The sequence below is a fragment of the Trichoderma breve genome, chromosome 5 (assembly GCF_028502605.1).
Source record: "Trichoderma breve strain T069 chromosome 5, whole genome shotgun sequence".
NCBI classification, from domain to species: domain Eukaryota; kingdom Fungi; phylum Ascomycota; class Sordariomycetes; order Hypocreales; family Hypocreaceae; genus Trichoderma; species Trichoderma breve.
In genome coordinates, this window is record NC_079236.1 from 3,081,339 (window position 1) to 3,107,920 (window position 26,582).

Here is a 26,582-nt window from a genome sequence, read left to right on the forward strand (position 1 = left end):
AAGCTGACGACCAATTACTACCGCTGGAGCTTGGGTGAGGCTTGGAGGGGCCGCAGGTACGTCGACAGTCCGGATACAACGATGTCGAATATTGGGTATTGGCATACGCTGGCTCAGCCACACTCCACCTGTCTGGCGCAACTTATCGTTATCGTTATCGACTGGCGGGGATTACGATAAGGAATTTTTTGTGCTGTGCGCTTTGCTTGCCTCGAATTTTGCAGCGGGCGAAGCGGACGCTTTCTCTCACTCAAGAGGTTTTGGACGATATCTACGACAAGATGGCGACTCCAACTCCGACTCTGGCTGAGAAGCTGGACAAGATCAAGTCTCCGGGACTTCAGAGTCAGAAGAAGGTGAGCATTCTTGTGTATTCAGAGACTGTTGTACGGTTTGCATTGGCTAACTTTTTTGTGTGCGCTAGACCGTCGTTGTCTTGCAGGCGGTCGAATCAACTTTGAAGGAGCAGAACACAGCTCCCACTTCTACTGGATATTTTGCTGCCCTTCTCGCGCTTCTTCAGCAGGCGGAGAACAATGGAAACGTTAACATCGAATTGGCCACCCCGGTGGTCTATCTACTCGACGTAGTCACCCCGTTCGCACCGCAGCCTCTGCTTCGATCCAAGTTTACCCAGATCCTTACGCTGCTCGCGCCGGTTTTGTTGTCGCAAGATGCGGAGCCAATTCTTCTTAGGACTTCAATTGGCTGCCTAGAATCTCTCCTCCTGGCCCAGGATGCCGCTTCATGGGAACTGTCTGTTACCCAGATTGGACCGAGGCGTGCCGTTGCCGGACTGCTGAACCTTGCTTTGGATCAGAGGCCCAAGGTGCGAAGACGATCTCAAGATGCGCTCAAGAAAGTTCTCAAGAACCCCCCACCAAGCCCCTCTACGGACCACCCGGCCGCGGACATGTGCGCCCACACTGCGCTGAAGAACTTGGAGGATCTTGCAGCCCAGGCTGTCCAGGCACGAAAGGGCAAGAAGGCGCCCAGCACGACACACGATCCGGCATTGATCCACGCACTCCAATTGATCAAGACAGTTGCATCGGCGAGCGGTGGCTGGCCGAGCACCAAAATCGAATCTCTTTGTGAACTCCTCCTAAACATTGCCAAGACGGGCAACGAGTACATGACCATGGCCGCCTTTGAGATCTTCGAGTTGATCTTTGAGGGAATGACAGACGAACTCACTTCAGCAAAGTTGCCTCGCCTAATGGAAATCATTTCAGAGCTGCGACCAGCTGCGAACGATACCCAACTTGTCCCCCCGTGGCTTGCGATCCTTTCCCGAGGCTACGATGTGTCTGCACAGGTTGAAGCTGACGAGACCTTCCAAAACCTTCCCGATCTTTTCAACATGGTGGCGCAATTCCTTCAGTCTGATTCCGAAAACATTAGAATCTCGGCCTCCGAGTGTTTGGTCTCATTCATGGCCAACTGCATTCCCCCACAGGTTATTCTTGAGCCGTCAATATACGATGAGAAAGTCCTGGATAAAATTGCCAAGGCGGCCGAGTCTCTCCTCAGTGTTCAATACCAAGCCGCTTGGTTGCAGACTTTCAATGTCCTAGAGGCTATTTTCACCACTCTGAGATGGAGGGCAAACCCAATTATGCTCAACGTCACACGAACCATCGGAGAGATCCGCGAAAACCCGTCTTTCCGGAACAAGAAGGAGGCGGACGAGGTCCTGGGCCAGGCTATTCGAGCTATGGGCCCTGAGGCGGTTCTATCTATTCTCCCATTGAACATCATCAAGCCCGTTAAGGGTCAGAACGGAAGAGCATGGCTGTTCCCGATCCTGCGAGATTACATTAGCAACACAAATCTGGCTCATTTCAAGAGCGAGATGGTGCCTTTGAGTGAAGTCATGTTCCAAAAGGTCTTGGATCATGGAGAAGCCGAAAGGACTATGGAGATCAAGATCTACGAGACGCTGGTGCAGCAAATCTGGTCTACTCTGCCGGGTTACTGCGACCTGCCGCTCGACCTGATGGAGTCTTTCGACCAAGCTATGGCTGAAATTTTGGCCAATCTTCTCTACAAACAAGTCGATTTGAGACTGGACATCTGCAGAGGTCTGAGGACTTTGATTGAATCCAACCAAGCCATTGCAAATATTGAGGAGGAGGAGGAAGACCTCCTCCTTCAGAGCCGGGTAACCAAGGACGCCGCTCGCAAAAACTTGGCATATCTGGGCCAGTTTGCTGGTAACATGCTTGCTGTTCTCTTTAACGTGTATACCCAGACTTTGCCCCAGAGCCGAGGTCCCATTCTGCAGACTGTAAATGCTTTCCTCAGCATCACGCCAAACCAGGAGCTTATGGACACTTTCGACCGTGTCAGCAAGATGCTTGCAGGGGAACTCCAGAATGCACCGGCCGCCGAGAAGCCCGCTCAAGGACAAAAGTCAAAGGATCACATGCCGTCCACTGCACAGACCCTCATGGATCTTGTCATTACCATTTCGGCATATCTCCCACGAGAGAGCTTCGCTACATTGTTTGAGATTGCTTCCGTAATTATCAACAAGGAGGAGGAGCCCCAGCTGCAGAAGAAGGCGTACAAGCTGATACCACGACTGGCCACTTCCGAGCTTGGTAAGGCTGCTCTGCAGGAGCGAAATGCTGAGCTGCAGACCCTGATCCTCTCCAGCTCAGAGAAGGTCTCTGCTCCGGCTAGACGCGAGAGAATCGCTGCCATTACTGCATTGTTGCCCTTTGTCCCTGACAACTGCCTTCACTTCATCCCGTCTGTTCTGAGTGAGATTGTCATCTGCTGCAAGGAGAACAACGAAAGAGCCCGTGAAAGCGCATACGACCTCCTGGTTCAGATGGGACACAAGATGGCGGCTGCTAACGGTGCCGTCATCGACAACAGCAAAGTGCCTCACATGCCAAGCGATGCTCCCGCTGCCACTGCCAATATCGAAGAGTTCTTCACCATGGTGAGCGCTGGTCTGGCCGGAAGCACCCCTCACATGATTTCTGCGTCAGTCACCGCCATCAGCCGTCTCCTCTACGAGTTCCGATCATCTCTGAGCGACCAGACTCTGTCTGACCTGGTGCAAACAATGGATCTCTTCTTGACTTCAAATAACCGAGAAATCGTCAAGAGCTGCCTTGGCTTCGTCAAGGTCTGTGTCATCAGCCTGCCAGTTGAGCTGATGATGCCACGACTGGACACACTCGTTCCAAACCTGATTATCTGGAGCAACGAACACAAGGGCCACTTCAAGGCCAAGGTAAAGCACATCTTGGAACGCATGGTCCGCCGCTTCGGCTTCGACGCCATCAACAAGAGCTGCCCCGAGTCCGACAGGAAGTTGCTTGCCAACATTCGCAAGACCAAGGAGAGAGCAAAGAGAAAGAAGGATGCTGCCAAGGGTGCCCACGACGACGACGCTAGTGAAGACGACGAAGAGGACGACGGCAAGCGACAGTATGAGAACGAATACGACCGCGCTCTGTATAGCAGCGACTCGGACGAATCTGAGGGATCAGACGACGAGGGCGCACAGAGACCCAAGAAGAAGGCCCAGAAGGGCGGCAAGACATATATTGTCGAAGATGACGACGAGCCCCTCGACCTTCTCGACAAGAAGGCCCTCGCCAGAATATCATCCACCAAGCCCGTCAAGCTCCGCAAGCCCCAAAAGACAAAAGCCAAGACCGATCTCGACGGCAAGCTCATCCTCGGCAAGGACAGCGATGACGAGGGCGCCATGGACGTCGACCAGGCCGGCGGCGCCGAGAACTCGGGCGTGGGCGCCTACGTCGCCGCCATCAAGGGCCGCGATGCTGCCAAGCGCGGTCGCGGCGGTAGGCTCAAGTTCTCCAACAAGCGCTCCAAGGACGGCGACGACGGCGACGAGATGGACGAGGACGACGCCGTGGCCGTCAAGAACAGCATCAGCCCCGGCCGCGATCGCGGCGGCAGGGGCCGTGGAAGAGGCGGCCCGATGCATGGAGGCCGAGGAGGCCGCGGCGGCTCTTTCGGTGGTCCAAGAAGCGGAAAGGGCGGTATTGCTGCTGGCCGGAGAGGTCTGGGCACCGAGAAGAGACACGGCCCGGGATCGGGAGTGGGCAAGGGGCGGGGAAGAGGCCGGAACTAAAGGGGGGTTCTTAAGAGGAGAGCGTTCTTGCATGAAAGAAATGACGGCATGATTGGGTGAAAATAGCCTTTGTATGCATCTTATGGATACCCACGGGTAATAAAAAGAAGAGAGCTGCTGGACTCACTTTACATGTGAGCGAAATGTGGGTTGCGTGGTTAACTATTAGTTTTTTGTTGTTCTCGAAATAAATACATATTTACTTGTTCTACCATCTGCTCATGATGTTCGTTATATATCATAATAAGCTGTGACAAAAGAGGCACAATCACAATCGACATGTTCAATTCTAAAGCACAAAAAAACTCAGCACTCGGCTCGCCTTCAATTTCACCCCCTTTCTAACATAGATGCATCATGTACTCGCACATGTCTTTCCATCATTGATGCTCTTCTCCAAATCATGCTCAACAAAAACAAACAAACAAGCAAATAGCCGCCAATGCCTCCCTCCCTCTGGGTATCTAATAGTGGTGCTTCCACGTGGCCGGGTCCGGCAAAAGGAGAGCGTTGGGGGGTATATAAACATGAGTCCAACCAAGCAAAATTCCTCCACTCCATGCTTTTTGCCGTGCCATGCCATTTTTGAAAGACAAACAAACAAACAAACAGACAGACAAACAAAACCGTATATGCTTCTAACTCTCGATGTGCTCATCATAATCATCATCATTGGATGCTGCGCAATGCCTGGGCTTGAAACTCGAGGCAGAAAAGATAAAGGAACAAGGGGCGAGCTGACATTGAAACCCGGGGGCTAGGAATGTCACATCAGTCGATAACAATTATGTTTGATGTTGGCTGACCCAGGCCCGGATGCTCTCGTCTAGTGTCATACCGTTCATCTACCCCAGAGGGTCGCGTGGGGAGGGGATGATAAACGGGTTCGGGATGAGGTCGTGGGGCCTGTCTGTCACCATATTGTCGTCTGCAACACATGAGTATCAAATCAACACAAATTTGAGGCGTATATGGAACAAGAGTGCCTGTAACTTACATGACCCAATAGCCCTCAGGAGGTGGTGCAGCATACTCTCCACTAGGCACTTGCCGGGTTTGTACTCTGTAGTCCGGCTCTTTGGTCAGTGGTTCAAGCCTCGGTGCACCGTAATAGTCGCGAGGGGGGTAAGGGTGAGTATGGGGTGCAGGAGGCGCATGTGGGGCACGGGAGCGAGAATCAAATAGAGGATTGACTTCGATTTCTGCAACACCCCGGCGTTCGGCTCTATGCCTCGAATCTTCTTCCCATTGAAAAATCGTGTGAGGCCTGACAGTGGTTTGGATCTCAACCTCGGCCGGTGGCTGAGCAGGGCGAGTAGGTCGTAGTTGAATTCGCGCGCTGCCCTCAGGCCGAGGGTTGACCCTTTCATAGTACCCGCCCCGATCCTCCATAAGGATAGGATTTGAACGCTCTCCTGGGCGGGTTGCGTTTAGGACGATTCTCCTCGTCTCCGGAAGCCTGGGAGGAGCTGACACTGGGTTGCCTGATACCGGATGAGGAAAAGAAGATGCTGCCTGTGCTCCATATGCAGTGGGATGCGGATATGTCTGGCCACGGAAGTCATGCGAGTGGTTGGATTCTCTACTGGAAATGGCATTGAAATCCATGGCATTTTGCGGTCCATTATAAATTACCTGCGTCGCTGGGGGGCGGTCCCATGATTGGATTCCTTCTCCTGGATTTGAAACAAGCCTAGGGGGATGCTGAAAGCCGGCCAGTGGTGTGACCGGTGTTGCATAAGAACTTACCGAGACCTGGCTCCTGGGAGGTAGGGTGCGTATGTATGTGGACTGAGCGGCTGGGGATGCCGGCTCAATAGAGCGCACCAACATGTCTGGGAAATGACTGGAAGCCGAAGGAGCCAGCTCGCGAGATGACGTGCTAGTCGAGTACGGCACAGCGGACATTACCTTTTCATGAGAGGGCCGAGCATCCATAGGCGGACCACGGTAGGGTGACGAAGTCAAAGAAGATGGTACCTCATATATGGGCCGTTGTATCCCGCGGCTATTCAAACTTGGGGAAGTTCCAGAGGGAAGAACCACTGGACTTAAGTTGTCATATGGCCGGACATGGACGTCATAAGAAGGCCCAATAGACCTGGAAGGCTGATATGAGGCAGCATGGCTGATGGCAGTATCCAGAGAGGGCGGCCCAGCCACTGGTGTTTCCACTCGATTACGTCTGATGGCTTCTTCCCAGGCGCGGTATCTTCTGAACCCACGCTGAGCTCTCCTGTCAACTCTGCGACCACGATCAGTGTATCCCAACGCTACCACGTTTGGAGCAGGAGGAGAAAACACCTGGATCGCTTCTCGAACGGAGGACCTAGGAGGGGAGCGATCTGGCTGATATATATGACGGACAGGTTGTGCTGACCGATACACAGGCATGGGTGTGAGCCTGGCTTGATCAGCATCCTCATCCGACGTATAATCGGTCGAGTCATCGTCATCTTCATCTTCATCATCATCGTCGTCATCCTCGGAATCAGAGATGACAACGACCTCACGCAAGATCTCGTCCAGTTGGTCACGACCGGTTTCCTCATCTCCCCGCCACTTAACGAGGATGTCCAGACACAGAGATTCTACAGTTCGTCGCGCGTTCTGCCAAGTTGTTTCCCTCAACAGTGCATCATACCGCGTATGAGTGTGCCTTATGTGGGCAAGGACTGCCAGCTGGACCCTGCGAGAAAGTGGAATGTCTTCTGAGAAGCCGACAGGATGCTCAGATCGATTAGTTGATCCCTAAGGAAGATATTATTGTTCGCCATTGGTCTTTTTGTGCGATGGGGAAAGACGGGAAGAGAAAGGAGAAAATACAAACCCGAGTGAAGGAATGCTCAATAATCATCTGACGGTCAGTATTGGGAATCCGTGGAAACAGGTCCCTAATGGCGGCATCAACTTGAGCATGATAGGCGCTCTGGGATTCGGGAATAGGCTCAGGGCCGGCGCCTGTTACTGCGCCGACAAGGTGAGGCATGTCATCGATGCTTGCCTTGGCTTCCTCAACAATGACTTGCCTGATATGATGGCCAATTCGATGCACTTGGTTGGCAAGGCTGCTTTCATCAAGACCTTTTGCATTCTGAGAAGCTAAATGTTAGATAATAATGTTGCATCACACGTACGACAGGAGGAAACACACGGAAACAATAAATATCATGGCATCTTTTTCGCGGGATATTTCTTTGCAGGCTGCGGTAAGCTGGGGGTTGCCGATGGGGACAAATTCAAACCCTGGTGGCGGGGTCTTTTCCGTCGTGATCTGTGATTGTGAGTATATTTCCACCACTCGACAGGCATACGGGGAGCGCTTATGCTTTGTACCTGATACTCGAGCTTCTTCTTCTTCTCCTTATTCTCAACCAACTCGAAGTATGAGTGATGCTTTGACTTTGGCAGCGACGGTTTTGCCACAAAGTTTTCATGTCGAGGCGAGTAGGGGTTGCGGTACTGCGATCTTTGAGTTCTCTTGTGCCGCTCTTTGGGCCCGGCAGCGGCTCCTGGGACCAAGCCTCGTCGTGCTCTTCCCATGTTGAGTTTCAGTGGCTATCATACAATATCATAACGTGGTGTCTTCCAGGAACGGAGGCAGTGTTAGCATAGCAAAGAGGCACAGTTCACCGGCTTAGCACGCGCCCAAGGTTGCATCAATGAGCTGCTGAGATCTTGCATCAACCCTCGCTCAGCTGGGCGGTTACAGCACCAAGAGGAGTCGCCTGGCTCAGAGGAACGCAGCACGAGCAGCAAACAAATCAAAATGGTAAAACAGTTGCGTGGGTCCGGAGCGACTGAACAAAGGGAGCCTTGACGCCCGTTATCGTCGCTTCGAGTTGCAGGCCGACAGCTCCCGATACCAGCGGACGGCGAGATGAGCCGTGGCAACACAGAAACAGCCGCTTTCAGAGGCTCTGCCTGAAGCTGGTTGGGCTTTGACTGATCAGGTGCTGAAGCCAGATGCGTGACCATCTGGCAGTTTTGACGCGAGATTCTCTCATGATGTTGGGCAGCTTGATGCTTTTTATTACATAATCACGTGGGAGCTGGGAGAATATTGTTCCCTTTCCGATAGGTGTTCGCATGTGATGTGCACATGTCATGTCCTGTCAGGAACACAGAAAGCAAGGAGCAAGAAGCAGTACCAAGGGCCAAGACTGGTGATTTTATTGCTCCATTGCTTGGCAATCTGTTATGTCAATTCGATTCTATGGAATACACCACATCCACCCGGAGACAAGAGACGGATGGCGGAGATACGTTAAACCGCCGTGATGCATTCCATGTCCGGTCTCCGTCTATCCATTTCCTAAATAGGATAGCGATTCAAGCACCCACATCTTGACAACGGCGGATGTGGAATTATGTCAGAGACTAGAGATTGACCGATGATCCGCGCGCCATTCGGGTTTGGCACAGCCACGAAACAGCCAGACAAATAATGATTGGATACTCTGGACGAATTGGATCAATACTGAACTTACTACAGACGAAAGATGAAAGCTTCCAAACGTCAAGATCCTTTTGGCGAGGCGTCCAAGCAGTGCTGGGTGGCAAGTGGGTATCAAGACTCGACCAGAAATGGACGAACTTGCTGTCAGTTGAGATCAACACCATTCCGGGGCTGCTGGTGGAACCATTCAATATTCCAGAAAGACGAACTGAATCGCAAAAAAGGTACATGTCGCATAGTCAAAAATAGAAACATCACACGTGTTGTGTTGCATAGCCTTGGGAGCTTTAGACAGTTTCAGCAGGGCTGGTGGGCATTGTGATTGAAACAAGGCGAGAAAGGCAAGTGGCCAGGCATTTCCTCAAATTCGACCAATGCTTCTCGAAAACTTGTCGCCTTCATACGAGATTACTCCGCCCAGTGAGGATTCCAGGAGCAGCTTCACTGCCGACTCAGCCGCTGCCCGGCGATACTGTGTTCTGCGCACTGGCAAGGCGGCAAAGTAATCACAAAGGCCAAGAAAAGGAGGATTCAGACGGTGGGCAGGATAACAACTACCAGTACGAGTACGGAGTAGTGAATGGTGCTTGGTTCGGCTTAGATGCTGCTGTTACGTTGGCAAGGACCTAAGCCACAGCAATCCTGAAGCTGAGCGGTGGGAGAAATTGCATTGACTCGGACCTGGCCTTGGCGGTAGATGCGAGTATGTACTTGGTACTCGTACATGCCGTTTTGAGAGTGATGAGATGTTGCCATCGAATTAGTGACCTTGGAACTGAAGACATGGATGGATTCAGCAATCTCACGACAAAGGAAAGCACGGCGTCAAGGAGTGTTGGGTAGATCAATGTTTCGCAACCACGGCCATGCAATGGCCACCTTGACCTTTGGCTCGCTGTCAACAAACCTACGGGCAATGCTCGACAGGAGTTCGGGTCCGCAAGGATGGAATACGCTTGTTGTGAGCCAATCAAGACAAACAGCGATACGCCTGGCAAGGGCTTGATTGAGCCAACGAGATTCTCTTGTGAAACACTGCCACCGCCAATCTCCATCTGGGCAGCTTGCAAGCGAGAGCGAGAGCAGCATCACGTGATGAGAAAGCAGGGTGACTCAGCAGCTCGGAGACCGAGGAGTCCATCCATCAGGATTGAAGCTCTGATGCTTTGGAGAAGATGGAATGGTGTGCACAGCCACCACTTGTGGGGAGACGGTCTCGCGAGCAATTGGAGGGACTTAGATGGTACATGAACTAGTGGGAAAGTTACGTGGGCATCTTGAGGCAAATGGGAGTACCGGTGAAGTAGCGCCTCTAGAGGAATGATTACGAACCGTCGGGCTGTTGAGCAACCCGAAGGAGCGGAACGAATCTTGTTTGCTGATGATCAGGTCCTAAAAGCCAAACTATCGACGCCCAGTCCAAAGCGAAGGCGAGCGAACGGGCTCAAGTGCCTTTTTGTTGTTTTGAGCCAACGGAGCCGGAGCCGGAGCAATCAATAGTTGGCCGTAGTAGAAGCTATCCGGCAGCAATCAGCACCAGCTGTATATTGGCCACATCCGTGGTGGCATCGATTCGCTTGGGCTTATCTTGTATATCTCTTGATAGTACAGTAGCATCCATCACCATGCCCATGTCGTCGATGCTGTGCTGTGCTGTACAGTAGATAGTCGCTGGGAACTGGTTGGACTCGCGGCCTGCGTCGTCGGTTTGGTCGTCAGCCCTGCGAATCTCCGAGCCTGTGTGCTGGCCTTTCGGTTGGCGCACCCGGACGGAGCTTGCTTGAGGATTTAACGAGAGCCAGCAGAGCCAGCAGAGCGGCTGTGAGTGGACACTCGGCCAGGCAGGCGTCGTCATCCCTCAGGCAATGGACAAGCAAAACGCAGAGGCTGCAAAAGATCCATCCCGCACTTGAGCCAAAGAGGCCAAAGGCTGCGCCTAGTGGTTGCGCCTTAGTGGACGCTCACTGCATTAAATGCCCAGGGAAAAAAGGCTTACGCGTCCACTGCCCCGTTTGTGCGTGCACCCCCGCCGCACCCCTGCAACCTCTGCCAGACGCCAAGGGGCCTCCGCGCAGCCCCTAGAGCGCACCTTTTCCCAGTAATCCAGGTGCCTGCTCAGGTGCTTAGCGGTCCTGTAGTGCCAGTAGTGGCCACGGCCCCCCGTTTGGCTTCAGGCCCAGCCGCTAACAGTCCGTCAACCATAATATCGCCGCTCCCCCAAAACCGGTCGTCGTCACCTTTATCCTGCACTCAAACCTGTATTCATCAATACATCCTTAATTCTAAGGTTTTTATTATCCTGCGACTTTGTGAACCATCAAACACAAAGCCGTTCATTGCATCTGGATTATCGTGACGCATCAGACCGACTCGAATCAATCCACGACCTCGCCTTTCGCCGGCAGATCCGCCATCATGACGGACAACAATAACGTCGACTTGGACGCGCTGCTCGATCTATCAGAGTACGATGCCATCCCCAGCTATGGCTCGCCGTCCATGTCTCCTTCGTCTTCATCAAAGCCAATCTTCGCCAGCCCCGTCAGCGCCGCCGTGACGACGCCCAGCATGATGACGACGCCCAGCCTGAGCGGCCCGAGTCACAACTATGACATGTACCGCCAGCAGACTGGCTTTGTGCCCGGAGCCATCGCCAACACAATGGCCGTCAACGAGTCGAGCAACGCGGGCTACCAGGATTTCGGAAGCCTCGACTTCCTGACCAGCTTCACTCCCGAGAACGAAGTGTTCGACTTCAACACCTCGCCCTCGCAGACCACCATTGGACCGACCGAGGCCATGGACTTTGAGTCGCCCGCCGATTCCCAGCTCTTCTCGACCATCAACCCCAGCAGCATCGAGCAGGAGAACATCGTTTCGCCTGTCCCTACAAACCACTCAGGCAGCGTCGGCCGTCTGTGGCCTGGTGCGCACTCTCAGGCTGCCATGGCCAAGGCTCATGCCCAACAGAGGCAGCAGCAGCACATTATGCAGCAGCAACAGGCTCAGCGCCAGCCCGCTCAGTCAAAGCCTCGTGGCAAGCTGTCGCCTCACAACGACCCCATTGTCGAGCAGAAGATCACTCAGCTTCTCAACTCGATGCGGGCTAAGCCTGCTCCTCCGCCATCCGATAGCCCGACTCCCACCACCAACCTGAGCAGGTCTAAGAAGGATGAGGAGGAAATGGATGAGGACGAACGCCTTTTGGCCAGTGAGGAGGGCAAGAAGCTCAGCAGCAAAGAGCGGAGACAGCTACGCAACAAGGTCTCCGCCCGCGCATTCCGATCAAGAAGAAAGGGTAAGATATTACATGAATATCATCACAAAACATTTTCACTAACCAGTCACAGAGTACATCACCCAGCTCGAGTCTGAGGTCTCTGGTAAAGTCACCGAGAACAATGATCTGCGTGCTCAGAACCGCGCTCTTGTCGAGGAGAACAAGCGCCTGTCTGCTCTCACCCGCATGCTCCTCTCTTCTCCCTCATTCTCCAACTTCTTGGACCACCTCAGCTCAAACCCCTCTGTTGCTGCCCAGCCCCAGGTTAAGCCTGAGCCTCAGCAGTCGCCAGAGCAGCGATCCGTCAAGGATGTGAACCCATATGGCGCTCAGCCCTCTCAGCAGCAGATTGGCATGGCTATGATCCCAGAGCAGAGCATGGACTACTCCATGTTTAACCTCGACGGCTTCAACTTCCAACCCCAGGTTTTCGTTGTGGAGACTTCTGAGGTGCCTTCTCCTATCGAGTCTAGCATCCTTTCTGGCAAGACATCCAGCTTCGTCGAGCAGACTTTCCAGTCTGATGACGAGAAGGTTGAGGTGCCTGTCATCAAGCGACCCATCGAGCAAGCTCCCGTTGTCCAGACCGAGGCTGCACCAGTCGATGAGGAGTTTGAGGCAGACCCCGAGTTCGCCCTCTTCCACGCCGAGCCTACATCGTCCCGCCCTGAGTCCCAAGCCCTTGACACTGACAGCCTTACACACGTCGACATCTTTGGTGGTATTGAGCCCGAGAAGATGCTTTCCCGAATCGAGCTTGTCGATGCCACCGAAGAGGAAGTCAGTGCCGCATTTGCCATGGCCCGAGTACAAAGTATAAGTGCCAGCATAGAGTCTCTAGTCTCAAGGCTAGAGATCTTGACTATGGATCTTTAAAGTCTAAAAAAAGAAATACTTTTTGCACGAACCATTCTTAATTAGCGGCTTGTTTCTATCTACCTATTCCAGGGCTCATATGTACACAAACTGGGACAAGGCAACGGCGACGGAGTTTTTATCTTTTTCTTTTGGGAATCAATTGGGACACACAATGGGACGGGTCACAAATATCGACGGCTAGCTTTACTCGCTTCTTTTTTTCAATTTTCTTTTGTCAACATTTTAGCTAGGGGTGCGACATAATCTGTCCCCGACTTCACTCACGAGCTGGCCGGATAGGGTTGGCGGCCTTACTTTTCATGTTTGGATTTGTATAGATAGACGAGAGGCAAAGGTTCACTCGGCTAGAGGCGGAGTGGATATGAAATGCCAAAAAAAATATTTCATGATGTACTTTGAATTCCTGACCATTTAAGACGTGACTTGTATGTGTGTGAGGTTTTGTAATTGTATATGTGTAGAGCTAACATGGGCTGTGGGACTGATATCCTATGTCCTGCAATGATTCTGGACGGCAACCTATCCGCAGAGAACACTGAGAGTGTTGACGAGAGCGAGAGTACAGGGGAATTGTCATCTGATCTGGTGATGTGTGAAAGCTGTAGTCTTAGTTGAGGGTGGATAGTCATTCATTTACAACACGTTACACTAGTTACAATTCATGATTAAATATCCTGGCAAAGAGGATGTATCATATATATGGCCGCAGAGACTCATTCTCGGTAGTGAATATAGTGTGGAATTATCGAGTGTATTAGTTAGATGGTGTTTATACAAGGGCATACACACTCCTAGCCCACGTCCATCACAGATTCAACCCCCCTTCATAATGACCAGTCAAGTTCATCTCCTCCCCCCTATCGTATCGAAAACACCTCCTCCTTTGCCCCCTCCACATCCCAGCCCTCCCCATCCATCAACCCATGCACATAACACTCCCCAACGAGTCTCCATCCACTGCCACCGTCCACCTCGCGCAGCAAAAAGGGCGTCTTTCCGCCCCGCAGCACGGCCACGATGTCGCCCTCCTGCAGGGCGTCGGGCCCGAGGACGAAGTAGCCGTTGCGGGTGACGGCGAAGCGGCGGTAGCGGGTGATGAGGGTGGCTTCGTGGCTCCATTTGAAGGGGTCGCCGGTGAGGGAGAGGGCGTGGATGGCGGGGGAGATGGGGGTGTGTGAGGAGGAGGAGGAGGCGAGGGAGTTTGCTCTCTCGAAGAAGTTGGACATGACGTTCTTGTTCTTGTTGTTGTTAGTAGTGCTGTTGCTGCTTTCTGAGCGTTGTTGGGAGGGGAAGGAAGGAAACGTTTGTGAATGCGATAATGAGGAGGATGAAGACGCGGGCAGTGCGTAGCGCACGAGATAGGCTGCTCCGCTGGCGAGCCATTCATCCGGAGAGATGGTTGAATATGGGCGCGAGCGGTCCATGCCGGTGCAGGCGTTGGTGAGGGTCTGGATGAGGGCGAAGAAGGCGGACTTGTGGTGATCGTGCGAGGTCGTAGGGATAGACGGAGATGGAGATGGAGATGAGGAAGGATCTTTGAGAAAGGGCGGGTATATGCGTGAGAGGGTAAAGGTTTGGTAGCCGCAGATTTGCTTCCAGAGGACTTCCATGGGGTGTGTGCGAGAGCCGGATTGTTCGCTTTGGCTGTTTCGTCGTTGATGAGAGTTGCGGCCTCGATGGTAGTTGCTGCTGTTACTGTTTCCTCTCGTGGTATTCTTGCCTCCCCTTGAGCTATTGCTGCTGCTGCTAGGCGAGCGAGTATCATTACTTTGATTCCGGGGTTGAGGCTGAGGAGAGCCATGGTGGTCACTGGCTTGACTGTTCTCCCTTGGACGAGGCTGCTTCCACCACTTCTTCTTCGGCCCGTGATCGTCCTGCCTCACCTGAAACGCCGTCCCGTAAATCGTCCACGAATGCCTCTCCACAACATCGACCCTGACACCACGAGCATGCAGGATCCGTTTGTCCTCGTCAATGGTGATATCCGGCCTAGTATCCTTTGACGCCCGATGCGGCACTGCAGGCGATCCGAGAATATGCATCGGCAAGTCTCTCCAGTCAGGAACCCACGATGGCAAGTCCGCTTCCTGCTCGTTCCCCGGCGCTCGTCTCTTTCCGTTGGGCCGGCTGTGATGCGTCGCAGCCAACATGACGAGATCGTTGGCTCCGCGGAGACCTCTCACCGCAACGTCAAAGTACACATCCTCGATGCTCTTAGAGTAGTCCACCACGAGGCTCTGGAGCTCCTCGCTGCCCTTGCCGAGGGAAAAGTGGCCTAGGAAGGCGTACACGTGGTCTCGAGGATCTTGTGCAAGGAGGTGCCTCGCACGGTGAAGCTCGTAGGCAAAGTTGCCTCTGTTGTGGAACTGGTCGTATTCCACGTCTGGTTCGACGAAGCGTTTGTGAAGGTAGCGGATGTTGGAAGTGCCAATAAAGAACCGTGTGCGTAGGTGGTGGTATCTCTCGTTGAGGATCCCGGCGACAAAGGAGAGCATGTCCCAGTCCATCTCAGTGTCTCCCCAGTATAGAGTCGCCGGTGCGGTGGTTCCGATTTCTTGAACAATCCATATTCGGTGGAACTTGAGGTTTAATGTCAGAAGGTGATCTCACTCCAGGTGATCAAAAGCGAGTTATCTCGTCAATAATCGAGACGTCTTGAGGCAACAGGGGGATCATATACTTACCCAGGGCAGCTTGGTCAGCTTTGATAGAGGTTTCCAACGCTCCGGGCTCTGCATCACCAGATTCTCCTCATGATCAACTTTGAACTTTTCATGAGCCTTGTCATCTTTAAACACACCATCCAGATAATGCACCATCCGCACCGCATCCGCAGCAACACCGTCTACATCCCGCCCCAGCCACACAAGTACCTTGCTGGCATTCTTATACACTGCATTCATGAGCTTCACTTGCTGGCTTCGTTCCGCAATGTCGTCTTGATTAATGCATATCTGGTCCGCCCACAGTCGGCGAGGCCGATCCGGCAGTCGAACCCTCACCAACGCATCGCGAATGCTCTGCGTCAGAGGCAGGATGGCGCCATCGCATAAGAGCTCGAAGAGGCGATCACTAGTACCCCATACGTACGAGATGGCTTCATAAGGGGGAAGCTGTGCAATGTCCGCCGGATCGAGGCTCCCGAATTCGAGGCTCCCGACTAAAGGGTCAGAACCTGACCCTGGCTGAAGAGTGAGGAACCGAACGCACTTATTTTCTCCAAGGGGCTTATACACGTATCGCCGCCCTTCTGGGATACTCAGGGACTGCTTGGGACGATGAGATAGCGGCTGATGCTGATCCATGAACGACTTCTTGGGTCTGAAGCCACGACGCTTGACGGGCTTCTTTCCGTGACTCAGGAAGAGAGACTCTAGGCGGAAGCCTGATGCGCGCAGACGCAAGCTGGACTGGGCTTTGAATATTTCACGATCTCGGCCCAGGATGTGTCTGAGAGTTGGGTTTATGCTGTGCCAAGAATGCAATACAAATGGGACGAACCGACGACGACCCCCAGCATATCGATGAAGACGCATATTTTGAATTCCTAAGCTATGATGCGACAAGAGACCGTTGTTGGATCAGTAGTGTGGCGCTATGTATCAAGGTGGAGAGCACGTCTGTCCAACAGCAGCTACTGCTGCATGTCATGCCGCTTGACTCATCTCATCCCAGCGCGCTGATCCTGCCTGTGATGTCTGGCTTATACTTCAATTCTGCTTCTGACACTTTTGCTGACACGTCAAGCTGATAAATCATAGAGGACACATGGGAAGGGATGCCTGAAGTGCTGTCATGTACGGCACACGTAGCCAAGGTGAATTTAATAATAAGAGAAGAAGACGAACAAGACTCCACCATCACTTGACCCAATTGGAGGGTTTACCTTCCCATCGTCCGACAACATGGGCAAGTAAATACAACACAAAGCAGGATATCATATACCAAATCTCTCAATTTTCCATCTTGAAGCACTAGACGCTCTCGCGGATTTTCACGGGCTGCGCTGCCATTATGCTCATGTCGTCCTCGTCATCAAAATGTCGTGGATCAAACGTGTCATTTCCCGGACTCGTCGTCGCTATGCCGGCCGATGCAGTCGGCGGTTGGCCTGACCCGTTTCTTAATTCCCAGCTGCCCATCCTCTCGTGCGCCATTCCACGCTTCGTGACTGCAACGTCAACATCACTCGCCTTCTTGTCTGTTCCTTTGAAGCCACCAGGGGAGCCGCTCCGCAAGTTGGATTTTGCGCGTCGTCCAAGAGTACACACTCCGCAGAAATAAAGAGCGAGTGCAGCAAGACCAGTCACAGCCAACGTCACCATAGCGCCAATGACACCGGCGACAGGGGCACTGACGGACGAACTCTTAGATGTAGAAGAAGAGTCGGAAGAAGATGAAGACTCTGAGGTGCACCAAGGTGCGTATAGTGCCCGGCAAGTGCTGCACCACTGTAAAGAGTCTTGAGAGACACGTTGAAGCTGGCCTAGGAGTTCCGTGAAAGGTATAACTAGACTATCAGAGCTATTTGAAGACAGTGGATAGGCTTTGAATGGTTCACCAACATCGGCATTAGCTCGATATGTGAATCGAACCATGAATTCCTGAGCGTATGGTAAGGCGGTGCTGTCTCCCGAATCTTGGCCGATCAATTCAATGATCATGGCCGAACCAGGGTCTGGGAGGGTAGAGAATGGTCCAGAAATCAGGTTATTTGTGTTGTAGAGCCCCATGAGCGAAAAGAAGGCCAATATGGGCTCAAAGGAGCCAAACATTAGTGTAAGCTTGCTACCAGGGGCTCCCAAGGTGGCGGCACTGAGCGAACTTGCGATTTGCATGGCGAGGGTTTGACCAGCGATGGTGGTGATATTATTATAAGTCCAGTTTGGGATGCTACTCAGACTGTCTCCGTTCTTGGCCCGCTCCAAGTCAAAGGCATTTTTCTTGAGTACGCCAATGGTGGTGTTGACGAATCCCAAGCCGGTATTGACAGTTTTGTTGTGCGTGTTCATATAGTTGACATATTCAAAGATGTTATACGCATTCCAATAATTGACCGAGCCGTTGGATATGGTGCCCCGGAGAGGAGGAGTGGCAAAGAGTGACCTGTAGAGGCTTTGAGTTGACCTTGCGCGGCCTATGGGATCAGTTTGCTTCATCAGATTTACGTTGGTATCCCAAGCCCAACAGCCAACTGTGCCTTGGATGCTTCATATCCGGGAACAAGTTAGCATACAAGATGAAAGATGATAGTATGATTCAAGGTGAGAGACTTACGCAACTGATGCTGAGTCTGACAAGGAAAGAGTCTCGATACTGGGATACTGATATCCTCCTAGAGGGTAATCAATAGGTCCTGTATCGGACAATACATCTTGGGCCATCTCCTGGCCACCGGCAAGGTTGTTGAACGAGTTTGTCGTCGGGGGATACAAGCCTTGCATGAAAGCCACAGCACCTGCCGCAACCCAGTCGTCGGTCTGCGACATGATGGTGAGCTGGTCATTGTCGATGGCATCTTTGGCTATGCCTTGAATTGTGTAATTTCCCGTTGAATTTGAGAACGTGGTAGAATTCTCTGTACCCAAGTAGCGATTGCGAAAGGCGCTCCCCTGCCTCCACATCTGTCGGGCCCCCATAGGCGTGAGGACGGTGTTGAAGCCCCCAAGAGTGGGAGTCTTTTCGCCATGGTTGATGTATGCAACAGCAGCCCAAACTTTTGCGTTTGGTTTGTCGCTGGACTGCGCTGAGATGCAGAGACTCAGAACCGCGATCGACAGAAAGATGGACAGGGCGTTTGGAAAAGCCGCCATATTGTTTTTGCGTTGGTGTTTATTGCCCTTCTCGGCCAAGTGAAAGAGTAGCGAGCTCAAGTAAAGCTCTCAGTCAAAGATAAGATCAAGCAAGCCAAGATATTTTCAGAGCCAGAGACTGCGAGAACGCGATAAACGAAGGTGATGACGAGAGGAAATCTCTTGTCAACCCAAGTCGCAGGTGGCTGAGGGACATGATGGGAGAAAAGAGCTTTCGACTCGGACCCTAGGAGAGCTTGGAATTCAAGCCTTCATTCGTACCCCCGAGCAGGTCAGCCACCCATCGCATGGTGTAGTAATTGCTCCAGGAAGCCCAGAAGGAATCGCTATCTAATCATAATCGAGCAGCTCGTCAACCCGCATCAGGCTATTTCCGCCGTTGGTTAAAACAAGCATAGAGCTGGGGGTCCACGCCGCGATCAGCGAATCCCAGAGCTTTCTGAGCGGCAGCGTCCGGCCAGCTTGGGCGGGTGGCTGGTCCCGTGCATCCTGACGTGCGCTGTGATTGTGCTGAGAAAGGTCTAGGATGGTGTTGATGGAGGTGCGGGGCTTTGTGACAAGTTGCTTGATAGAGGCTCGGCTGGGGAGACAGTGACAGGCCAAGTCTCCAAGGCTTTTCTCTTGTCCTAGAGTGTGGCCGGCAATAATTGCGCGCAACCGAGTTTTGTCGCTGTCAAAGTTCTCTCTTGGATGTTTGCGGCCAAGCTTCTGGAGTTTGTGGAGAAATAGGTTCAACTTTGACGCCCATGACGAAGTACGAAGGTGCGGCGTTGAGTGACGTCAAGGGGAAAGTCAATAGAAGACAAAGCGAAGCTATTCCCGTTTTCTTTTCCGCCTGCCTTTTTGAAGTTCGAGATGGAAAGTAATCTTTAGCCTTTGACTGATGAAGAAAATTCCATTGTTGGAGATAGATAGAATGTTTCAGAATCACATGTTATGTCGTTGGGCGAATACTTGATGTACCTGTTCCTTTGTTCTTGGACCAGGTCAGGTCTAAGTGGTGATGAACCACGATGAGACTAGGGCACTCCAAGCTCTTCAATGACATCGAAGACCCAAGCGTGCCAAGGTATGATGCATAATGTATATAACCCTTTCAGATACGCCATTTAATAACTCTGACACCTGTCAAAGATGCATGTCAAAGTTGATTGACTTCATACCTAATCGTATGCTGTCAATCTCGTCATTTCAGCCTCTTGTCTAAGTGAGGGTGCAGCCCCGCTTTGCCCATTTGCTCAAAGGCCCACCATGGTCAGCCTTCATAACCAATAACAAGGAAGCCTCCCACCATCACCAGCCATGGGAAGCGGATCACCGCTTCAATCGGTTCCATGGTCTAACGGTTATGACTGCGGATTCTGATTCCGCCAGCGAGGGTTCGACTCCCTCTGGAACCTTTTTTTGCTCTTTTGCCTGAAAATTTCTTTATCCTCTCTAGAGATGAACAAGACTAGCGATGCCTTTATAGCGGCAACATATCCTCAGAATGCCACATTGTTGAAAGGCGCTTTGATGAATGCTGCTGAACCTGCAGCTGCCTTTCGCTTATAATAACATAAGATAGCAACATTTTCTCCGACTTCGGCAGTCCCCTCTCTTACCTTTTTTTTTCTTCTCTTTCAAACTTGGCCAGCGTCTCTCATATACATCATATTGCATTGAAAATCCACAGATATCTTGTGTTGGCTTTGTTTTATATAGCAACGAAACGTCGATGAGGAACCATCCATCCTTCGCCAACGCCTTCATCCAGTGAGGAGACGCATATTGCCCCCGGCCGTAGAGAGAGCCTGTATTGCGGTACCGTACAAAATGTGTGTCATCTAAGAGGAAAATTTGACGGCTTGCACAGCCATAAGGAAATGAACTCAGAATCTTGATCGATTAACATTACCTCCACGATTTCAATCCGCAGTACGTGTATTCGGCCAGATTTGGATCTTATCAATCTTGAGCATTGTCCCTGATTTAGACAAGCGTGCTATGCATGTCGGCCTCAGGCATGAAAATCCCAGATTTCAAAGGGAAAATGTGCTCCGGTACTATTTCCCGGCATTTCTCCCTTGGCTTGAATGTCGCACTTGCTCCTGGTACTCGTACTACCGTGTAATCTATTGAATTTGCCCGTCGCAGTAGGAACCATTAGCTGCTTTGTACCCATGCATGGCGACTAATACGAATACATCCATACCCGTTCTACATGCCCAAGGTATCTTATCTTGTCTTCGTAGGATTCTTTGTATGTAACCAGTGTTCAACTACTAAACCAAGCAGCCGTATGCAGGCTGATGCAACATGAATTGATCATCCCATTGCTTTGTACCTTTTGTTTGTGTGGAGCAGATTTGGGACCCACTTATTTAGCCATGTTTGGCTTTTCCCTTGCATTAGAAGCGGCGAAGCAACTGGATTCAGCTGATCAGAGGCGCCTTTTGGAGTGTCGGCCACGTGCCCTGAGCTCTAAAATCAAGGGTGAGAAAGAGTGAGATCTGCCCGTCCGCTGAATTTTGAGATCCATGGACAGCAGTTCTAGCACAGGGCATGTCTAGCAGAGAGATTTCGAGTCATACCGCCGCTACAGGGACTCCATAGAGGCGTCAGAATCAGCAAAAGACTGGCTGGCTGGCTTGGAAGCAACAAGCCTGATCCATTTGAATTCGCCTCAGAGGTCCCCTTACCCCTGCCCAGTGCATGCATAGCGCTGCACCCGCTCCGTCCAGTGCTTGGAATGGCCTGACGCTCAGGTGTTATGAGCCCACTAACGCTGACGGTACAGTACAGCCCGCCGCTGCACTGCACCCACTATTACAGCAGGTCTTAGCGATCAGTGCAGCCGCTCCAGTCTCTTTCCCGGCAGCCGCACCCCCGTCGCCGTGAATTTCTCCGCATCATCACCAACCTACAGGCTTGAGTTCAGTGGACGCACTCCCTGTCCCACGCACCACAGCGCAAGCACCGCATCTCGCACACCCACACCGAGCATCTCGACTTTGTACGTCGCGCGCCTTGCGAAACCAACCAACTGCAAAAAATACGGCAAAAATTCACAGCACAAGATCCTCCTGCCCTGCCTGGTCGCATCGCGTCTGCGCTCGCCATCAGCCGCTCGATGGCCTAGCCGAGCTGAAACCACCCGCCATGTCAGACGACGCCTGCGTCCCAGAGCCGTCCGAGGCGCTGAAGGAGCAGGTCAACGACCAGATCGAGTGCGCCAAGCAGCCCGCCTTCTTGCACTCTCCGCCCGATAGCAACGATGCCGGCAAGTCGGAGTCGAGCGACTCGGAGCTGAGCGACCTCGAGGACGAGCCGCCGCTGGAGGATGCGCCGATGCTCCCCCCGGATCTCGGCGCTGAGGACCTGGACGACATTGGCGACATCCAGCCAGACCATTGGTCCTCTGGCAATGTGCCCGTCTTCAAGCCGACCATGGATCAGTTCAAGGATTTCAAGCGTTTCGTATGTTGACAGCCATTCGGGTCCCAATTGTTTTTGTCTGCCTGTGTTTGGCTCTGTGCCTTTGTTCGCTAACTGTTGAGCCTTTGCTTTTCAACAGATGACAAAAGTCGACAGCTATGGAATGAAGTCGGGCATTATCAAGGTGATCCCGCCAGATGAGTGGAGGGATGCGCAGCCCCCCCTTGACGATCTCGTAAAGCAAGTCCGAGTCCGCGAACCAATCAAGCAGGACATCATGGGGTCCAACGGCACATACCGCCAAGTCAACATCCTCCATGGACGATCCTACAACATACCGCAATGGAGGCAGCTGTGCGAACAGAGCGAGCATCAGCCTCCCGCCAGGCGTGGAGAGCGACGTGCGAATGCAGACAAGCCTAGGCCCACGCGAGCTCGCCCTGCTCCCAAGGGCGCGAATGCTGCTACTACTACTGATGCCGCCACCACCACCAGCTCTCAGAGGACTCGGGGGAGAGGGCGACCACCCAAGAAGGGAAAGCAAAAGAAGAGTGAAGAGAGTCGCCCCATGACTCCCGTCTCGCCAAAAGTTGAGGCTGAAGGCGAAGGCGAAGGCGAAGGCGCAGAAGACGAGGTTATGGACTCTATCGAAAAGGAGCTAGGCACCGAGGTGGACTATGAGGACGAAGATGATCAACCCACCGTCCGCAGAATGGGTGGCGTTAGGCCCGCCAAACCAAAGATTCAATCAACCTCAGCGCGCCGGAAATTCAGTCGTCGAGAAGCCTCTGCAGTCATCGATGAGGCCGCCTTTAAAGATTTCGACTATCGCATGGACATCTCCGACTACACGCCTGAGCGCTGCGAAGAACTAGAGAGAGTATATTGGAAAACCCTGACATATGCTCAACCACTATACGGCGCCGATCTGATGGGCACGCTCTTTGATGAAAGGACCGAGAATTGGAATCTGAACAAGTTGCCCAACCTCCTGGACGTTCTCGGTACAAAAGTCCCCGGTGTCAATACGGCATACCTCTATCTTGGCATGTGGAAAGCGACGTTTGCGTGGCATCTCGAGGATGTCGATCTTTACAGCATCAACTATCTTCACTTTGGCGCTCCCAAACAATGGTACAGCATTTCTCAGGCCGATGCTCGACGATTTGAGACAGCCATGAAGAGTATTTGGCCCGCTGATGCCAAAGCCTGCGATCAGTTCCTCAGACACAAGGCCTTTCTTATCTCGCCCCAACATTTGAAGCAGCATTATGGTATCAAAGTCAATAAAGTCGTCTCGTATCCCGGTGAATTTGTCGTCACATACCCCTATGGATATCACTCCGGCTATAACTTGGGGTACAACTGCGCCGAGGCAGTCAACTTTGCTCTCGATTCCTGGCTTGAGATGGGCAAGATTGCCAAGAAGTGCGAATGTGCTCAGGCCCAAGACAGCGTATGGGTCAACGTCTATGAGATTGAACGTAAACTGCGCGGCGAGGAGACTGAGTACGAAGAGACAGAGGAGGAGGACGATGACGACGATGACGACGACGATGACGAGCTCTTAGGGCTTCCCACTCCTCCTGGTGGCCATGGGGTGAAATTCAAGGACGCAAGCCGCAAGAGAAAGCGCGGTCGGGCTGACAAAGGTGCTAAGGTCAAGGTCAAGAAGATCCGACTACGGCTCAAAGTCAAGGCTGAGCCGCCCTGTTGCCTGTGCCCCAATGATGTACCGAACCTCGAGTTTCTACCAACCGATGACGGTAGAAAGGCCCATCGTCTCTGCGCCCTCTACATTCCAGAGACATACATTGACACAGTGGATGGCAAAGAGATTATCTCCAACGTCACTGCAGTGCACAAGGATCGTCTGGATCTCAAATGCCTGTTTTGTCGATCGAAGCGTGGGGCGTGCTTCCAGTGTTCCCAAAAGAAATGCGCAAGGGCATACCACGCAACATGCGCTGCAGCTGCCGGAGTGTTTACGGAGGAGCAAGAGGTGCCCGTCTTTGGCGAAGATGGGACAGAGTATAAAGAACAAGCCTTTGAGTTTAGCTGCCGCTTCCACCGCACCAAGCGTGATAAGAAGCTGGATGGCGATGCCCTGGAAGAGGACTCTCGCATTCTCAAGGCCGCTGAAGCCCTCCAAAAGGGAGACATTTGTCAGATGCAGTATCACAAAGGCGAAATCTTTGCCGGAATGGTGGTGGAAAATCGGCCAGACGAGCGAATGCTCCTCGTTGACCTTCTTCCCAACGGTGACCGGCTGGAGGTTGAGTGGAAATGGCTGCTACTTCCGGATCCATCCGACTACCACCTACCCAAGGCGTCCGCAAATGCCATCCCGCTGCCATCTTCACAAAAGGCAAAGGATAAGCTGAATGCCAAGCGCCATCAAGGGGATGACAAGCCACGAAAGGGCGATCCGTTTATCGAGGGAGACTATACTTGGGCAGAATTCCACACCAGCGAGGTCACCACTCAGCAGGCCAAGGTCGATTTCAGCAAGCAAGACCAGGTCTGGTATTATCTCGGAAAGACTTCGACCGAGGCGAGGGCTCAGTATACCGAAGATCCGTCAAACCCACGGCACAACGCCAAGGGCAATTTCCTGGATACACTTCCGAAACCCCCCAAGCCTGTACCCGCGCGACCTGTATATCAGCAGAGAGCCTATGGAGTTCCTGGTCAGTTCGCTCATACGGGTGTTTTTGCGGGCCACATGATGACACCCACGAACGCTACGGGCTCAGAAAGGCCATACGTCTATCAACCAAGAACCCCCATCGGCTACACCCACCAACCTCCCGGGACCTATTCATTCCAAGGGGCGAACGCTCCTCCTCATCCCCAGACTCATCCCCAGACTCATTCTCATCATCCTCCCGCTCACAATCAGTATCAAACAACTCACCGTCAGTATCAACCGTTTCACCAGTATCAACCATATCCAGCACAACGGTTTGACCACATGGCTGGGGCAAACGCAGACCCTCGAGTTCAAGCATTCCCGCCACCCCTACCACCGCAGCCGCAGCCGCAGCAGCAGCAGCAGCCACAATCTTCTTTCCCAGCGTCATTGACGGCAAGGGCTTCGGCAACTCCCGCAAATCATAGGGCTGCTCCAACTACCCATGGCCAGCAGCAATATGGCAAGCCCACTTGGCAAGTTCATTCATCGGTCTATCAAAAGTACCCCTTTTTCCAAGTCAATCACAATAGGCAAGTCTCTTGACCGTTCGGCTGCGTATAGTAACTTGTTACTAACCAAAGCTGTACAGGGAACCATCCAAATACCGAACCCCTTATTCGCCCTGGGGTGGATTCACCAACGGATACGAAGGCGATTTGAGAGCACACTTGCTAGCAAATCAAAACGATCTTCTCCGACGGGCATCCTTGACTGCAATGTCTCCAGTGAGCACTCCAGGACCATACCACGCCTCGCCTTCTGTGCCTGCACCACACAACGGCCCAGCTGTTCCCGTAGCACAGCAGACAGCGACGTCGGCGCAGCATACTGCTTCCACGCTCCCTGCACCGATATTAGGAACTGCAAGCCACCAATACCATCCGGCGATCAAAGCGCAGTATAGGAATCTGATCCAGCCGCCCAGCAAGCCCAAGCCAACCCCGGTCTCCAAGTCGTACAAGGTTGGCTTACCCGCTGCTATCAGTTTGTCTCTGAAATCGACTAAATCCGCAATGCAGGTTCCGTCCAAACAATCTCCAGTGCCTTTGCCAGCAAACTTCTTGGCTGCCATGACTCCCTCTGCCGGTACTCCTGCGCCCTCCTCCGCTAAGCATTCACCTCTTCAGCCGGGAAGTCCCCAGGGCGCCTATCCCAGCACAAAAGCAGCTGTGGCATCCTCCCCATCACCTCCGCAAGAGTCAACAAGCCCTGGAAGTTCAACACCAAAAGCAGTGCAACCGCCTCAGAGAATATCCACAACTCCAGTACCGCTCCCCAAATTTTCAATGTCATTCCAAGGAAGTACAGGGGCCCCTTTATCATCATCTGCAATAACCAAACCACCGATCTTACCGCAGGCTTCACAACCAGCTCCTTCGAGAGAATATGACCAAAGTTCTTTCGCGCTTAAAGAGCCATCAGACATTCCTCGAGAGACTGTGGCGCCAATTAACGAGTCTCCAAATGGCACTTCTAATAATGTAATTCCAGACAAGCCAATGTCTGCAGCTTCAGTACTGTCAACCACCATCACGACTAATATGCAGACTGGGGATGGCCAAGCCCCACAGTCCAGTCCTACCAAAACCGCAATGCATCATCAGCCCGAAGGATTCCCAGACGTTCCAGGCTGCGAATCTATGGAGTTTGTCGAGCGGATGATGGAAAATTTGAGAAAAGCGTCCCAGCGACGGCCTTCAAACTGAACAGAGACCGAACGTTAAAAGGACAACATCCTAGTTTCGCTTCTACTTCACCTCGCGATGGATTCATGGCGGTACTTCTCGTACGCCTGTATAAATTCTTCATATCTTCTTTTTCTTCTACTTCTTTTTTTGCTTTTAGGGGGAGCAGTTTGGTGCGACAAATTATGATTTATTAAGGTTACGTAAACTACGTTATAACGGCACAGTCGATGA

The 26,582-nt window shown here is 52.4% G+C and overlaps 6 protein-coding genes across 6 annotated transcripts; 3 read left to right on the top strand and 3 right to left on the bottom strand.

The window, feature by feature from the left end:
• Positions 1–281: 281 nt before the first annotated feature.
• T069G_08578 (uncharacterized protein) lies at positions 282–4,120 on the top strand (the record flags this gene model as incomplete). Its single annotated transcript, XM_056175788.1, has 2 exons — positions 282–356; positions 425–4,120. 2 exons carry the CDS (start codon positions 282–284, stop codon positions 4,118–4,120), a joined length of 3,771 nt encoding a protein of 1,256 aa, XP_056026737.1.
• Positions 4,121–4,891: 771 nt separating this feature from the next.
• On the bottom strand, positions 4,892–7,663 carry T069G_08579 (uncharacterized protein; the record flags this gene model as incomplete). The annotated part of the gene is made up of 6 exons (XM_056175789.1): positions 4,892–5,048; positions 5,118–6,449; positions 6,501–6,871; positions 6,951–7,214; positions 7,275–7,394; positions 7,457–7,663. The coding sequence occupies 6 exons, from the start codon at positions 7,661–7,663 to the stop codon at positions 4,892–4,894; spliced, it is 2,451 nt and encodes an 816-aa protein (XP_056026738.1).
• Positions 7,664–10,994: 3,331 nt separating this feature from the next.
• Positions 10,995–12,735, top strand: T069G_08580 (bZIP transcription factor domain-containing protein; the record flags this gene model as incomplete). The annotated part of the gene is made up of 2 exons (XM_056175790.1): positions 10,995–11,877; positions 11,924–12,735. 2 exons carry the CDS (start codon positions 10,995–10,997, stop codon positions 12,733–12,735), a joined length of 1,695 nt encoding a protein of 564 aa, XP_056026739.1.
• Positions 12,736–13,595: 860 nt separating this feature from the next.
• On the bottom strand, positions 13,596–16,274 carry T069G_08581 (heterokaryon incompatibility protein (HET) domain-containing protein; the record flags this gene model as incomplete). The annotated part of the gene is made up of 3 exons (XM_056175791.1): positions 13,596–15,317; positions 15,423–15,526; positions 15,581–16,274. The coding sequence occupies 3 exons, from the start codon at positions 16,272–16,274 to the stop codon at positions 13,596–13,598; spliced, it is 2,520 nt and encodes an 839-aa protein (XP_056026740.1).
• Positions 16,275–16,712: 438 nt separating this feature from the next.
• Positions 16,713–18,551, bottom strand: T069G_08582 (uncharacterized protein; the record flags this gene model as incomplete). Its single annotated transcript, XM_056175792.1, has 2 exons — positions 16,713–17,946; positions 18,016–18,551. 2 exons carry the CDS (start codon positions 18,549–18,551, stop codon positions 16,713–16,715), a joined length of 1,770 nt encoding a protein of 589 aa, XP_056026741.1.
• A 3,141-nt stretch (positions 18,552–21,692) lies between these two features.
• On the top strand, positions 21,693–26,369 carry T069G_08583 (jmjC domain, hydroxylase domain-containing protein; the record flags this gene model as incomplete). Its single annotated transcript, XM_056175793.1, has 8 exons — positions 21,693–22,010; positions 22,108–22,638; positions 22,711–23,893; positions 23,942–25,193; positions 25,253–25,625; positions 25,683–25,965; positions 26,173–26,177; positions 26,235–26,369. The coding sequence occupies 8 exons, from the start codon at positions 21,693–21,695 to the stop codon at positions 26,367–26,369; spliced, it is 4,080 nt and encodes a 1,359-aa protein (XP_056026742.1).
• Positions 26,370–26,582: the final 213 nt, after the last annotated feature.